Source organism: Carcharhinus amblyrhynchos, chromosome 1 (assembly GCF_965287045.1).
Source record: "Carcharhinus amblyrhynchos chromosome 1, sCarAmb.v2.hapA, whole genome shotgun sequence".
NCBI lineage: Eukaryota > Metazoa > Chordata > Chondrichthyes > Carcharhiniformes > Carcharhinidae > Carcharhinus > Carcharhinus amblyrhynchos.
The window spans coordinates 178,563,217-178,578,764 of NC_137324.1; the positions used below are offsets into that span (position 1 = coordinate 178,563,217).

The 15,548-nt window shown below is 43.3% G+C and overlaps 2 protein-coding genes across 2 annotated transcripts in view; both read right to left on the reverse strand.

Annotated features, from left to right (window-relative positions):
• The window catches only part of LOC145347981 (protransforming growth factor alpha-like), a 181,613-nt gene that overhangs the window by 116,279 nt on the left and 49,786 nt on the right, over positions 1-15,548 (reverse strand). The window lies entirely within an intron of this gene.
• The window catches only part of rchy1 (ring finger and CHY zinc finger domain containing 1), a 34,334-nt gene continuing 28,281 nt past the window's right edge, over positions 9,496-15,548 (reverse strand). Inside the window, exons 8-9 of the mRNA XM_080196014.1 lie at positions 14,655-14,775; positions 9,496-13,536 (exon numbers count right to left, since the gene is read on the reverse strand). Coding sequence (XP_080052140.1) covers positions 13,405-13,536; positions 14,655-14,775 — 253 coding nt within the window. The 3' untranslated portion in view covers positions 9,496-13,404. The remainder of the gene's footprint in view (positions 13,537-14,654; positions 14,776-15,548) is intronic.

The following is a 15,548-nucleotide window of genomic DNA, read 5'->3' on the forward strand; positions in this document are numbered from 1 at the left end:
ATATAGTGGTAAACTTATTATCATGAACCCAAAACATTAACTCTTTCTCTCTCCACAGAAGCTGTCAAACCTGTTCACTTTTTCCTGCATTTTCTATTATTTGAGGTGCGAGCACTGATGGTATTTTGCTTTCCTATCAGCTTGCAGATGGTGCCCTTTCTCATTCATACCTTTCATTTTAGCAGAAACGAAAGTTTCCTTCTCGATCGGATATGAAACTTAGTGGGTGTGTACTGTGCTAGATTCTAGGCCCTGCCCTGTACAGTATCTTTATTCCACATTCTCTGACCTGTTAGTTTTACAATGAAAACATGTCAGTCAGTCAGTTGTAGAGTATGATCACGAGGTCTGTATTGTAGCTTTATCACTAAACAAACTGCTTTCACCACCTATCTCAGCGCTGATACCTTTTACTATCTGGTTACTCAGCTGTGTACTCATCAAGGTTTCTCTGAACAGATCCGAGCCTGGAACAAATGCTTTAGGCAAGAGGGAACATGTGCCACATCCTCCTCCGCTCTAAACAGAAAAGCCCCAGCTCCCTCAACCTTTCCTCATAAGACCTACCTTCCAAACCAGGCAGCATCCTGGTAAATCTCCTCTGCACTCTCTCCAATGCTTCCACATCCTTCTCATGGTGAGGTGACCAGAACTGAACACAATATTCCAAATGTGGTCACATCAAGGTCCCTTCTCTAAGATTCTACCACCAGATGTATCATTGAACAACCATCAAGGTTTTGAAGATGTTCTTCAACTACTTGGACAAATCTGGGCATGTCCTTCAGTATGTACTGCAATCTGCACAACATCGCACAGCAGTGAGTTTTGAAACTGCAGGAAGAACAAGGTGTAGAGCACAGAACCTCTTCTTCAAAAGAAGAGGAGGTGGAAGTAGGGAATATGGGCAACGCACCATCACTGTTGACGGTTATTGATTATTGTGAGATTCACTTAGGTTCCACCAGATCATCCATCTAACAATCACATGCAAAAGTCACTGTTTCTCCCTTCTCAATGCCACAAACACAAAGCTGTCCTCCATTTCACAGCCTCTCCATTGGTCACCATCAATTCATGTCTTCTCATTCATTATCAGATAACCGGGCAGCAAGGTGGCACATTTGCTAGCACCGCTGCCCCACAGAGCCAGGTTTATAAGATGATGAGGGGGATAGCCTCGGGGTCCTTGTGCATGAGTCGCAAAAACCCAGCCTGCAGGTGCAGCAGGTGGTCAGGAAGGCGAATGGGATGCTGGCCTTCATAGCGAGGGGGATTGAATATAAAAGTAGGGAGGTCTTGCTGCAGCTGTATAGGGCATTGGTGAGGCCGCAGCTGGAGTACTGTGTGCAGTTTTGGGCGCCGCACCTGCGCAAGGATATTTTGGCCTTGGAGGGAGTGCAGAGGAGGTTTACTAGGCTGATACCGGAGTTGAGGGGGTTGAGCTATGAGGAGAGGCTGAATAAACTAGGCTTGTACTCGTTAGAGTTTAGAAGAATGAGGGGAGATCTCATTGAGACGTATAAGATGATGAATGGGATGGATAGGATAGAGGTGGAAAGACTCTTCCCGCTCAAAAAAGACAGTAGGACTAGGGGGCACAGCCTCAAGATAAAGGGGGGGCGGTTCAGAACGGAGTTGAGGAGGAACTTCTTCACTCAAAGGGTGGTGAATCTCTGGAATTCTCTGCCCGTTGAAGTGGTGGAGGCTGCCTCGCTAAATATTTTTAAGAAGCGGGTTGATGGGTTTTTGATAAGAGAGGGGATTAAGGGTTATGGGGAGAGGGCGGGAAAGTGGAACTGAGCCACGACAGATCAGCCATGATCTTATTGAATGGCGGGGCAGGCTCGAAGGGCCAGATGGCCTACTCCTGCTCCTATTTCTTATGTTCTTATGTTCTTATGTAGATAGAGTGGACATGCAGAGACTATTTCCTCGGGTGGATGTAGCTGTTACTAAGGGCATAACTATAAGGTTCATGGTGGGAGATATGGGGGGGGAATGTCCAAGGTAGATTCTTTACTCAGAGAATGGTTGGGGAGTGGAATACACTGCCTGCTGTGACAGTGGAGTGGGACACATTAGGAACTTTGAAGCAGTTATTGCAAAAGCACATGGAGCACACTAGAATGATAGGGAGTGGGGTAGCTTGATTTTGGGTTTGGATGTAGCTCGGCACAACATTGAGGGCCGAAGGGCCTGTACTGTGCTGTACAGTTCTATGTTTCTATGTTACATCACTAACTATCCATTTGGTATCTGATTTGATGCAATGCTGTGATGTTGTGCGTGGACAGCGAGAAGAGAGCAGCAAAGGTTTACCAGGTTGATTCTGGGGATGGCAGGACTGATCTATGAGGAAAGCTTGACTAGGTTAGGATTGTTTTCACTGGAGTTCAGACAAATGAGGGGGGATCTCAGAGACTTATAACAGCATTAGACAGAGTAGATGCAGGGAAGATATTCCCAGGAGTCGGGGGCGGGGGGGTGGGGGGTGTGGTCCAGTCTGAGGATTGGAGACAGATCATTTAGGACGGAGATGAGGAGACATTTCTTTACCCAAACAGTGGTGAGCCTGTGGGATTCATTACCACAGGAAGTAGTTGATACCAAAACATTGAATGTATTCAAGAGGCAGCTGGATATAGCACTTGGGGCGAATGGGATCAAAGGTTATGGGGAGAAAGCTGGGTTAGGCTATTGAGTTGGATGATCAGCCATGATCGTAATGAATGGTGGAGCAGGCTCAAAGAGCAAAATGGCCTTCTCCTGCTCCTATCTTCTATGTTTCTATCTAGGATAGATCCAGAGATTTGAAGCTTCAGTTAACATGAGGCTGGAGAAGTTAGGATTGTTCTCCTTAGATGCAGAAGGTTAAGGGGTGATTTAATGGGGAGGTTCACAATATTGGAAGCATTTCTATCTCAGTGATATCACCCTACCTCGCCACCAGTTCATCTGCTGCTGTAATCCATATCCATGCTTTTCTTACCTCCAATATAACTTGGCCAGCCTCCCCGTGTCCATCTGACTATCCAAAACCCATCATAGAATCCCTACAGTGCAGGAAAGGCCTTTCGGCCCATCAAATCTGGATTGATTCTTTGACAGAGCATCTTCCCCAGGCCCTCTCCCCTTTCCTGTCCCTGTAATCCTACATATTTCCCATGCTTTGCATTTGCGCCAAGTTCCATTGCCCTATCACTCGCTGTCCTCACTGACTACACTGATTCCCCAATAAGCAAGGCCTTCATTTTAAAAATTCTCATCCTTGTTTTTAAGGACCCATGACCTCGTTCTTCATCTCTGGAACCTTCTCCAGCACCATAACACCCCCCCCCCCGCAAACCTGCGAGATTATTGATCTTTCTGATATTCAGTTCTCTGAATGAATACAATGTTAAAATATATGGGGGGGGGGGTGGAAATGAGAACATTGATTGCCCGAGAAAAACTTCAAATCAAAACTGGCCTCTTGGCAGCAAGCAGCAGCAAGTGGGTCAATTTGAGATGTTTAAGCTGACATCAGCAAACTCTGCTGACAAAACCATACTCAATCTCATTTCCATATATCTTATAACACCACATAAGAAGCTCAGTGTTACTTCCTCTCCACAAGGACGGAGACTTTGACTGGGTACATGATCAATGTGTTCACTTTCTCTTGAATCAAAGAGATTACCATTAAAAGGACAAGAGGAATTCTCAAGAGCTCAGGATGGATCACATGCAGAAACTGAAGTTTGTAGAGATGCCTCTGGACACATTTTGGTTGCTCGCAGGACACAAATATCCATCTAGTTCAGATCACACTGTAGCAGTACCCTTCCCAGTTCCCACAACCTGCCTGTGAGAGTCAGCAATGGTTTATCTAAAAACAAAAGGGGAGTGTCTATCAGTGGAACAAGACCCAGGATTATCTTTGTCATCAGATTCCCCTCTGGGTCAAGAGAGTCTGCTCAGGGAGGCAGGCCCAAATGTCACATTAACATTGGCGGGGAGACGTTCCTCACAGTATTTCCTTCATTTATGAACTTTCACATTGAACTATGCAGACTTAAAACAAAACTGAAAACAATTTAATGGGGAGCACTTATAAATTGTATTCACTTTCAATACAATTCCTGCTGCCTCGACAAAGCAGGCAGCATAATTAAGGACCTCACGCACCCCAAACATTCTCTCTTTCGTCTTCTTCTGTCAGAAAAAAGATACAAAAGTCTGAGGTCACGTATCAACTGACTCAAGAACAGCTTCTTCCCTGCTGCTGTCAGACTTTTGAATGGACTTACCTTGCATTAAGTTGATCTTTCTCTACACCCTAACTATGACTGTAACACTACATTGTGCATTCTCTCATTTCCTTCTCTATGAACAGTATGCTTTGTCCGCATAGCACGCAAGAAACAGTATTTTTCACTATGCTAGTACGTGACAATAATAAATCAAATCAAATAAATAGTATTGTATTTAACACACAACTGGTGATAAGGCTTTCACTGTAAACTTCTTAAACTAAATCGCATTCAATAAGTCAGATGCTTTGGAGAGGCTGCAGAAGAGGTTTACCAGAATGTTGCCTGGTCTGGAAGTTATTAGCTGTGAGGGCAGGTTAGATAAACTTGGTTTGTTCTCACTGGAATGGCGGAGGTTGAGGGGTGACCTGATAGAGGTCTACAAGATTATGAGTGGCATGGATAGAGTGGATAGTCAGATGCTCTTTCCTAGGGTAGAAAAGTCAAGTACAAGGGGAAATAGGTTTAAGGTGCATGGGGAGAAGTTTGGAAGAGATGTGCAGGGCAAGTTTTTATTTTTACACAGAAGGTGGTGAATGTCTGGAACGCACTGCCTGGGGAGGTGGTGGGAGCAGGTGCAAATACACGAATGGAAGGATACAGACTCCTTGATCAGGCACCACGGTCGGCTCAGGCTTGGAAGGTCAAAGGGCCTGTTCCTGTGCTGCGCTGTTCTTTGTTCTAATGGTGGCTTGATTTGTTTTTAGGAGGTTTTGGAGATAAAAGGCTTCTACTGGAGGGCAACTCAACTGGAGAAAATTAGAGACGTGCCAAGAGGGGGCATGATAGATAAAAGATTGGGAACTACTGACCAATCATTTAAAAAACTCCAATAAATCACCCCTCTCTTTCCCACACAAAAGCTCCTCAGTCTGTTTAGCCTTTCCTGATAAGTTTGTCAGAAGAGAAAAGTGACTGAGAGTAATTCCCGAAGAGTAAGCGGGAACCATAAAGGATCACAATGTCACAAAAAGAGCCATGTCTTGTGTTCATGACTAACTGAACACAGAACCATGCCAGAAAATGGTTGGATTACGTATTGGAAACTTAGCCTTAAGTGTAAGCAACCCTAGATAAGTAATACTGTAGACAAATAAACACAGTTACTGAGGTTTTGCAACTTCAGTTATTTTGGTGTCAGTTAATGATTTTGGCTTGTCAGTTAGTTATATACATTAAAATACTTTACATATTCCTCAATGTTTAAGCTACTTTATTACTGTGCTGTCGTTGTTAGTTAATGTGTCCATGTGCTGCAGGTTTATCATTAATAACTCTGACATACTGTCACATTTGATCCGTGCGGTGATTTAGACTTTGCACCTGTATACAATATGGAAAGGTGCAAGATGGTTAGACAGTGGTTGAGTGTCAAATTGTGCTCGAAAGCGTCCTTGCGAAGCATCTTGGCGCACACTTACCATGGCAAAGATGCTTTGAAAATAGAAGTTATTGTTGTATCTGACACAGGAAACAAAAACAGAAAATGCTGGAAAATCTCAGCAGGTCTGACAGCATCTGTGTAGAGAGAAAAGAGCTGACATCTGGAGTCTGGCTGACCCTTCGGAGAAAACTACCACCTACTTTACAGATACATCTAACTCCGCCAATGAGAAAATACATGTACAGTGTAGTGAAATGCAACACTGCCAAATTTGATTTATTATTGTCACATGTATTTACAGTAAAAAGCATTGTTTCTTGCGTGCTATACAGACAAAACATACCATTCATAGAGAAAGGAGGGCAGAATGTGGTGTTATAGCTAGGCTGTAGCGAAAGATCAACTTAATGCGAGATAGGTCCATTCAAAAGTTTGATGTCAGCAGGGAAGAAACTGTTCTTGAGTTGGTTGGTATGTGACCTCAGACTTTTATATCTTTTCCCGACAGAGAAAGGTGGAAGAGAGAATGAACGTAGTCTGTACGTCCTTAGTTATGTTGGCTGCTTTGCTGAGGCAGTGGGAAATGGGAAGTGTAGACAAAGTTAATGGATGGGAGACTGGTTTGCTTGATAGATTGGGCTACATTCATGACCTTATGTAGTTCCTTGGGGTCTTGGGCAGAGCAGGAGCCATACCAAGCTGTGATACAACCAGAATGAATACTTTCAATGATGCATTTGTAAAAGTTGCTGAGAGTCATAGCTGACGTGCCAAATTTCCTTAGTCTTCTGAGAAAATAAATGTGTTGGCGGGCTTTCTGAGACAATTGGAAGGGGCAGACTTTTAATTAGTAATTAACAGCAACTGTAAGGACAAAAGTTGAAACCAGCCTTTGGAAAAGTAATGAAATGGTGTGCGAGCAGTTGTATTGATGAAGCTAGGCAGCTTGAAAAGAGTTCCCAATGGGAGCACAAACACATTCACAAATATCACCTCTAATTTTGCAAAGAATTGCCAATTTTACTCAGAGAACACAATGTAATAGTTGTGAGATATGGTACAATGAACAAGAGCAACTCTCCTGAGTTTGGGGTTGTCAGGAGCAGATTAGTGAGGAGCATTTTACTCCAGCCTGTCCCAAGGTGACTGAGTTACGAGGGAAGGCTGGTGAAACTTTGACATCTCGTCCCTGAAAGAAAGTACGAGGCAGTCTTCCAGGAATATCTAAGACAGGAAACAGCACCCAAAAGGATATGGAACACTTGATTAATGTGCAAAAATACGTGGACTGAAACTAATGATTGGAAAATTCAGGACCAGCAGTAGGAAATGTTCACACAGAGAGTGACCAAGGGATGGGACACACTCCTGGATAAAATAGAAGCAGCAAAAGAGTCCGAAAGATGTCCTGGTTAGGGTGCATTGGCCATGCTAAATTCTCCCTTAGTGTACCCAAACAGGCACCGGAGTGCGGCAACTAGGGGATTTTCAGTCACTTCACTGGGGTGGCATGGTGGCACAATGGTTAGCACTGCTGCCTCACACCACCACAGACCCAAGTTCAATTCCGGCCATCGGTCTCTGTCTGTGTGGAGCTTGCACATTCTCCCCATGTCCACATGGGTTTCCTCCGGGTGATCTAGTTTCCTCCCACAATTTGCAAGAAACAATACTTTTCACTGTATACTACTACATGTGACAATAATAAATCAAATTAATCCAAAGATGTGCCGGTTAGGTTGACTGGCCACGCTAAATTGACCCTAGTGTCAGGGGGATTAGCAGGGTAAATATAAGGGGTTACGGGAATAGGGTCTAGGTGGGATTGTGGTCGGTGCAGGCTCGATGGACTAAATGGTCTGCACTGTAGGGATTCTATGACTACATGACTGCATTGTTAACATAAGCCTACTTGTGACATCAATAAATAAACCTTAAAACCTTAGTAAGTGCAATCTGAATGCAGCAAGTAGGAGGGCTTCAATGTCATTTAGAATAAGTAACTACAACTAGCCAAATATTCCATCACATCTAAAATTAATTTATAATTTTGTAAAGTGGATAAAATTAGCAATTCAGTACACACAGCATGGCACTGTTTGATAATACATCATCAGTTTTATTTCTCTAATGCTTGCACCATTATCTCAACTGACTCACTCCTGTAATTTTTGCAAAACCTGCTGGAATAAAACCAATTAGATGCTCTGACATCACCTTGCAGAGATTTAGATGATTTGTGTACCTCATTGGCAGCATGAAGGTTGTCGGATACATCACAGTACATGTAAGATAGCAACAGAATGAGCTGCTGTTTAATTTGATTAAAGGAATTATAGGAACAGAACGTTTGCATTTCTGTGTCCTAAAGCGCCTTAGACAATTCAGAACTGCTTACAAGTTATGTCATGGTTGCAATATAGCAACGCAACCCATTTGTGCACAGCCTTCCCTGACAAACAATAATGTAATAACAAACAGATTATCTGCTTTTAGAGGTAAAGTTTATTAATTAGTCACAAGTAGGCACACATTAATGCAATGAGGTTACTGTGAAAATCCCCCAATCGCCACACTGAGGGAGAACTTAGCACGGCCAATGCACATAATCAGCACACCTTTCAGACTTTAGGAGGAAACTGGAGCTCCCAGAGGAAACCCACGCAGACACGGGGAGAATGTACAGATGCCATACAGTGGCCTAAGCCAGAAATCGAACCTGGGTTCCTGGCGCTGTGCTGCCCCTCTGGTTGAGGTATAAATATTGGCCAAGAAATCAGGGATCACTCCCCTTCTTTTCTTTGCAAAGTCTTACGTTCGCCTTTTGGAGCAGAAGGAACTTGCTTCAATGTTGGATGAGTCAAACTGATCTGCCTGTATGTGCATTAAGGTAGCAGTGTGAGAACATGCACTAACTGCTTTACAGGGAATGAGTGCCACCCAGTGGCTGAATGTCAATGGAACACCAACACATGCTCTGATCAAACCAGTCTCCTTTCTTCCTTTGCACAAGCCCACGTGAGAACAAAACAGACAATGAGACTGAAGTGGGATACCCGGAAGTGGGAAATAAACTGCAGGCAGGATAGTCAGCACACAAGTTCCAAGGAAGAGAAGCAAAGAATCCCTACAGTGCAGAAAGAGGCCATTCGTACCACTGAGTCTGCACTGACTCTTTGACAGAGTATTTTACCCAGTCTCTACCCCCATCAGCCGACACATTTACCCCACTAATCCACACATCTTTGGATAATAAAGGACAATTTAGCATTGCCAATCCACCTAACCAGCACATCTTTGGACTGAAAGAAAACCAGAGCACCCAGAGGAAACCCACTCAGACACGGGGAGAATGTGAAAACTCCAGTTACCCAAAACTGGAATTGAACCCAGGCCCCTGGCGCTGTGAGGCAGCAGTGCTAACCACTGTGCCACCCTGCCACCTACAAACTTCAGTTCTGAGGCTAGATTGAAGACTGCTCTCCATGGAGAGGAGAAGGCTAAGAGGAGATTTAATAGAGATGTTCAAAATCATGGGAAGGCTGGGCAGAGTAAATAGGGAGAAACTATTCCCACTCAGAAAAGGATCAAGAACAGGAGGGACACAGATTTAAAGCGATTTGCAAAAGACGTCAGAAAAAAACTCAAAGCGGTTGGGGTCTGGAATGCACTGTCTGGGCATGTGCGGAGGCAGGTTCAATCAGAGGATTCGAGAGGGCATTAGATGATTATTTGAATAGAAACAATGTGCATGGATACCAACCCTAATTCTCTAACATAACTAGCACGTTAGCAATCATTCCAGATACTAAGAGACCTTGTTTAACTGTCAGTCAGAAACTTATTTTAATATGTGCAGCGATAATGTGGGGGATATAAGATACAAGCATTGAGATCGTCACCATGCAAAACATTTAACATTCAGTTCCTAAATGTAGTTCTAATGCAACTGCAAAATTCAAGTTTCATTTATGTCCAACCAACATGACAAAAATTCTCAGTTTGCTTTCAATCACATCTCTGATCTCCCACTTGGGATATTAACTATCAGAAGAATCAGGGTGCAAAAGTTGTGAGAAACCTATAAAATATGCACATATGTATCTTAGAAATTAGATTTTTAATTAAAATATGTAGGTTAAGCATTGAAATATTTTTCCTAAATTGCAAACGGCCAGGTTCGGCGTAAATATGAATACAAGCTAACACACATTAAATATGTTGCAAAATAAAATCTTATCACCTCTTTAAAATTAACCAAGGTGGGCCAGTTAACCACACTGATTTAGTCAGATTAATAGAAAAACATTTACGTGCAGACCAGCAACTCTCAAAATATCTAAGTTCACCCCAACAAAAGTTCAATTTCACTTTCCAATCAGATCAATTTTGATTTTTTTCATGTTCAGTGGACTTATACATGACTCAAATGCAGGATTTATTATATAAAATAACATAATCCAAAGAAAAGTGTTAGACTTACCCACACATATGCCATTCTGTTCAATCAAATTGTGTTCCCAGGGGCTGAAGGTGAATTTTGCTCCATTCCTATGGATTCTTCACCCTGGCCTTTCCTTTCAGCCCACTGTGCATTCCTGACTCGACAGGGCTCTGTACACCCCTGACCTCAATGTCCACAATATCATTCTCTGCTTCAGGGACACTCTCCAGTTTCACTCCCACTCCTAGTCAAAAGCTTCCGTTCCTGCTTTCTCAACATATTGCCACTGAACATCGCGCAACCTCCTCGCTCACTCCAGTTCAACTCCCTCCCCCTGACCAGTGTCATCTCCTGGTAATTCTGGTAGTGTTTAGTTCATAACAGGTCAGAAGCAACTTCTCAGTATGATAGAGAACAAGAAAAGCAAACCCATTCAGGGCAGTTAAGAGTCAACCACATTGCTGTGGGGTCTGGAATCGCATGTAAGCCAGACCAAATAAGGATAGCAGATTTTTTTTTCCCCATTCAAGGGACACTGGCTGACCAACATTTATTGCCCATCCCTAGTTGCCCAGGGGCAGTTGAGGGTGAACCACATTGCTGAGAGTCTGGAGTCACATGCAGGCCAGACCGGAAAAGGATGGCCTACACGTGACATGGTAGCAACATGTTCGGCACAACTTTATGGGCAGAAGGCCCTGTATTGTGCTGTAGTTCTTCTGTGTTTCTATTTCCTTCCTAAGCGACATTAGTGAACCAGATGAGTTTTTCTGACAATTGATAATGGTTTCACAGTGATCAGTAGATTCTTAATTCCAGATTTCTTTATTGAATTCAAATTCCACCATTTGCCTGGCCATCGCCTCCCCGTAAAAGACATGAGTGAACAAGTTTCATAGTCACATTTGCCAATAACAGCATAAGAAGTTATGAGCAGATCATATGGTCCTTCAGATCTACTCTGCTATTCAGTAAGATCATCGCTGATCTTCTACATCAACTGCATCTCACCTGCGCCCACATAGCCCTCAATTCCCCGAGAGACCAAACATCTGTCCATTGCATATGTTCAGCAATGGTACATCCACATCCCTCTGGAGTAGAGATTTCTAAAGATTCAAAACTCTCTGAAAGAGGAAACTTCTCATCTCAGCCCTGAATTAGGGAACCCTTATCCTGAGACTGTGCTCCATGTTCTAGATTCCCCAGGCAGGGGGTAACAATCTCTCAGTATCCACGCCCTGTCAAGCCCCTTCAGAATTGTGAATGTTTCAAGGAGATCACTTCTCATTCTTCTAAACTCAAGAACAGAGGCCCAATTTACTCTGCCTCTCATCATAAGACAACTCTCTCATCCCAGGGAGCAATCTAGGAAACCCTTGCTGTACCATCTCCAAGGAGATTACATCTTTCCTCAGATCTGGGGACCAAAATTGTGCACATTACTCCAGGTATGATTTCATCAGAACTCGTACTACTGAAATACAAGGAAAAGGAAGCCTTACTACAATCAGTTTGAAATCTTCTCCTGGGCCTTCCCTCTAAATCTGCTGTGTATTTCTAACCTCTCAGGTTAACTACTGAAACTAGCTCACCGGAGTAAAGATACCAATGCTTGAGATCAATAAAGTACATTTAAGAATAGAAAGCAGCAGAAGAAATCAATTTGGGTTTTATGTACAGTTTCAATAAATAAGATCCAGAGATTATGATTAGAAATCGACTAAGACACAGTCAGGAATACCTTTGAGCGTTCATATCAAATTTCACTGTCATTGTGACTGAATAAATAGCACCTAGTCAGTGACTGGGGTGCCACACATTAATTTGACCCAGATGAAGCCTTCAAATGCTCACTCACTGTTTCTAGGACATGAACATTAGCCACATGTGCTACCTAAGCACCCACGGACGCATCAAAGAGAATTGCAATTTTACGGTGACTTTCATGACCTCAGGATGACCCAAAGTATTCCACAGTCAGAGCCATAGTGTAGTCATGATTGAAAAGTAGGAACAGTGACATCTGGAATATGATAATGATGCTGATCAGATAATTTGATATTGGTTAATGGATAAATATTGGCCAGGTCACTGGGGAGAAATCCCCCTCCTCTCCTTTGAAAGTGTGCCAATGAGATAGTTTAAATCGACCCCAGAGAACAGGTGGAGCCTCAGTTTATTGCTTCATTTGAAAGGCAGCACCTCCAACACTGCAGCACTCCCTCAGTACCACCAGCCTAGATTTTGTAATCAAGTCTCTGGAGAGCGGTTCCAACACACAACTGTTGATTACGAGGTGGAAGTGCAACATGTTAAATGGGAGCACTTCGCAGGCGGATAACCTCTGATTTCCTTGGAAATTTCCTTTCCAATGATGTCCTCATTGCCCATCATGAGTGTCACAGGAAAGAAAGACCTCTTTAGAATTAAAAGGGCAAAAAAGATACTGAAAATGAAGATATCATGTAACAAAACATTAAAAGTATTTCTGGGATAATGATACAGAAGATTGTAGAAAACATTCAAAGTTGTTAAAATGTCATGAGCACGTGGAGACGGAAATGTCAGGCTAAACAATGTCCACACACCAGGATTATTTTATGCCTTTATAGGGTTTAAATGGTATTTTAAGAATGTATGATCTCCACAGATAAAGCATTGATTGATGATGCAGACAGCTGTTGGACATTATACACCTTGCACAGACACAATCCTCAAGACTGGATTTGTTGCTCAGAAGAAACTTGAGGCAAGAATGACTTGCGGGCCAGATAAAACCTGAACACAGTGAATTTGCTCACAGCGAGGATTCAAAGAATATATTGCAGGTACTACATTAATTCTTGGCTATTGGTGTCAGAAGCCAGTGCCATAATCAAGCAATTCCATTTGAGAATTTGAGCTACAGCTTGCATACTGCTTTCCAATCACCATCACGTGCACCCATATCAAGAAGTAATCTAGCTTCTCTCAATCCAGATCAAAGATAATGGCCAGTTTCACCATCCTGGCATAAGCTGGAAAATCATTTCAACTTTAGTTGGCATGCACACAGCAAATAGGCAAAGGTTCAACACAACAATCCAACAGCCTGACTGGATTATTGCCCCCCCTCTCCCCCTACCCCTTCCCCAAAAAACTATCCAGTTATATGATATGAACAGCAATTACATTTTCAGCTAGCTCGTGGGAAAACTGTCAAAAGGAACTAAGTCAACCAAGTATTTCAAGTCCATTTTCAAGCGATTTAATTGAGAATTCTTTAGGGTCTCAGGCGGTCAATATTGCTGCCCCTGCGGTGTCATCGGTCCTCCATCCTGGGCAGTGTTGTAAGAGCCACATCCGCTGCACTTCAGACCCAACACGTGAAACGGTGTGGTGCTGTGGAGCTGGCAGTCATTGCACATGATCTGTGGAAGAAATCGCACAATCACACGCACATTCGAGGGGGACAAGGGAAGGCACTGCGCACAGTGGACAGAAACAATTCATCAAACACTTAGTGGCTCTTGGGACCTCGCGATTCTCCAAACTGCCTTACAGCGCCAGGGACCTGGGTTCAATTCCTGGCTTGGGTCACTGTCTGTGTGGAGTCTGCACATTCTCCCTGTGTCTGTGTGGGTTTCCTCCGGATGTTCCAGTTTCCTCCCACGGTCCAAAAGACGTGCTGGTTAGGATGCATTGGCTATATTAAATTCTCCCTCAGTGTACCCGAACAGGCGCCACAGTGTGGCGGCTCGGGGATTTTTTACAGTAACTTCATTGCAGTGTTAATGTAAGCCTTATTTGTGACTAATAAATAAAAGAATAAACTTTAATTACATCAGTCATCCTCACACACAAGCTCAAGTTGCTGGAGTTGGACTTGAACCCACAACCTTCTGGCTCAGAGAGGTGAGCTGACTCTACTTTCAGGACTGAAGTTTCATCACATACATCCCAACCTGAACACACAGCAGAATTCCAGGGATTGGTCTGCAGGATTCTGGGTGAAAATGGTAAGGCCTCATTTATTACCTCAACTGCATAACTTGATGTCGTGTTAGAGGCTGCCACAAGCTAAGCATGTAGTGTGAGACTATGTTCACATGCAGATCAGACCAAGTAGGGGTAACAGACCACTTCCCCTTTAAGATGCTCCTGACTCATGACTTTGGTCAACTGCCCTAATATGGTCTTACGAGACTCGGTGTCAAATTCTGCCTGTGAATGCTCCACTAAAGGGGTGTGATATTTATGAAAGGTGCAATATGAATACCAGTTCTGTTTGCTTGCTGCCACAAGGTGTATATTTCAGAGGAAGGAATGCTTTGAACTGAAACAGCTTTGCAATATTATAAACAGTTCCTTGTAGTTGTGTACGTTACACACCGACATTAATAAATTAGCTCAATCTTACAGAAGGACAGGCCTTAAATAGAACTCCTACTGCAGTTTAACCCTCGGCATAAAACATACACTTGTAAATATCTCTTGCGGATGACAGTACATTGGCTGTTAAATATGGAAAGTAAAATTCAGTTCTTACCTTAACAACCATATTCTGATAATCTGAAGGCATGACAGTCTGAGCTATTTCTGTGTCTAACTCCTCCCAGTATTTTGTCATGTCAATAGCAGACTGCATACACAAAGGACATCGATAGGTTCTGAAACAAACAGGGTTACACTGATCGATTTGTACAAAGGAGAGTTAAGACACAATGGGTGGGTTTTGGTGTAAAAATAACCAATTAAAAGTCATGGTACTCACTGTTATTTATGCACAAAGGGGCAGGAACTTCTGGAGAGCACATGTCTAAATTTCACTGTGCAAGTTTGCGGGGCGTGAGAAAATGGTACTGAACATAAGAACATAAGAACATAAGAAATAGGAGCAGGAGTAGGCCATCTGGCCCTTCGAGCCTGCCCCGCCATTCAATAAGATCATGGCTGATCTGTCGTGGCTCAGTTCCACTTTCCGGCCCTCTCCCCATAACCCTTAATCCCCTCTCTTATCAAAAACCCATCAACCCGCTTCTTGAAAATATTTAGCGAGGCAGCCTCCACCACTTCAATGGGTAGAGAATTCCAGAGATTCACCACCCTTTGAGTGAAGAAGTTCCTCCTCAACTCCGTTCTAAAACGCCCCCCCTTTATCTTGAGGCTGTGCCCCCTAGTCCTACTGTCTTTTTTCAGTGGGAAGAGTCTCTCCACCTCTATCCTATCCATCCCATTCATCATCTTATACATCTCAATGAGATCTCCCCTCATTCTTCTAAACTCCAATGAGTACAAACCTAGTTTATTCAGCCTCTCCTCATAGTTCAACCCCCTCAACTCCGGTATCAGCCTAGTAAACCTCCTCTGCACTCCCTCCAAGGCCAAAATATCCTTGCGCAGGTGCGGCGCCCAAAACTGCACACAGTAGTCCAGCTGCGGC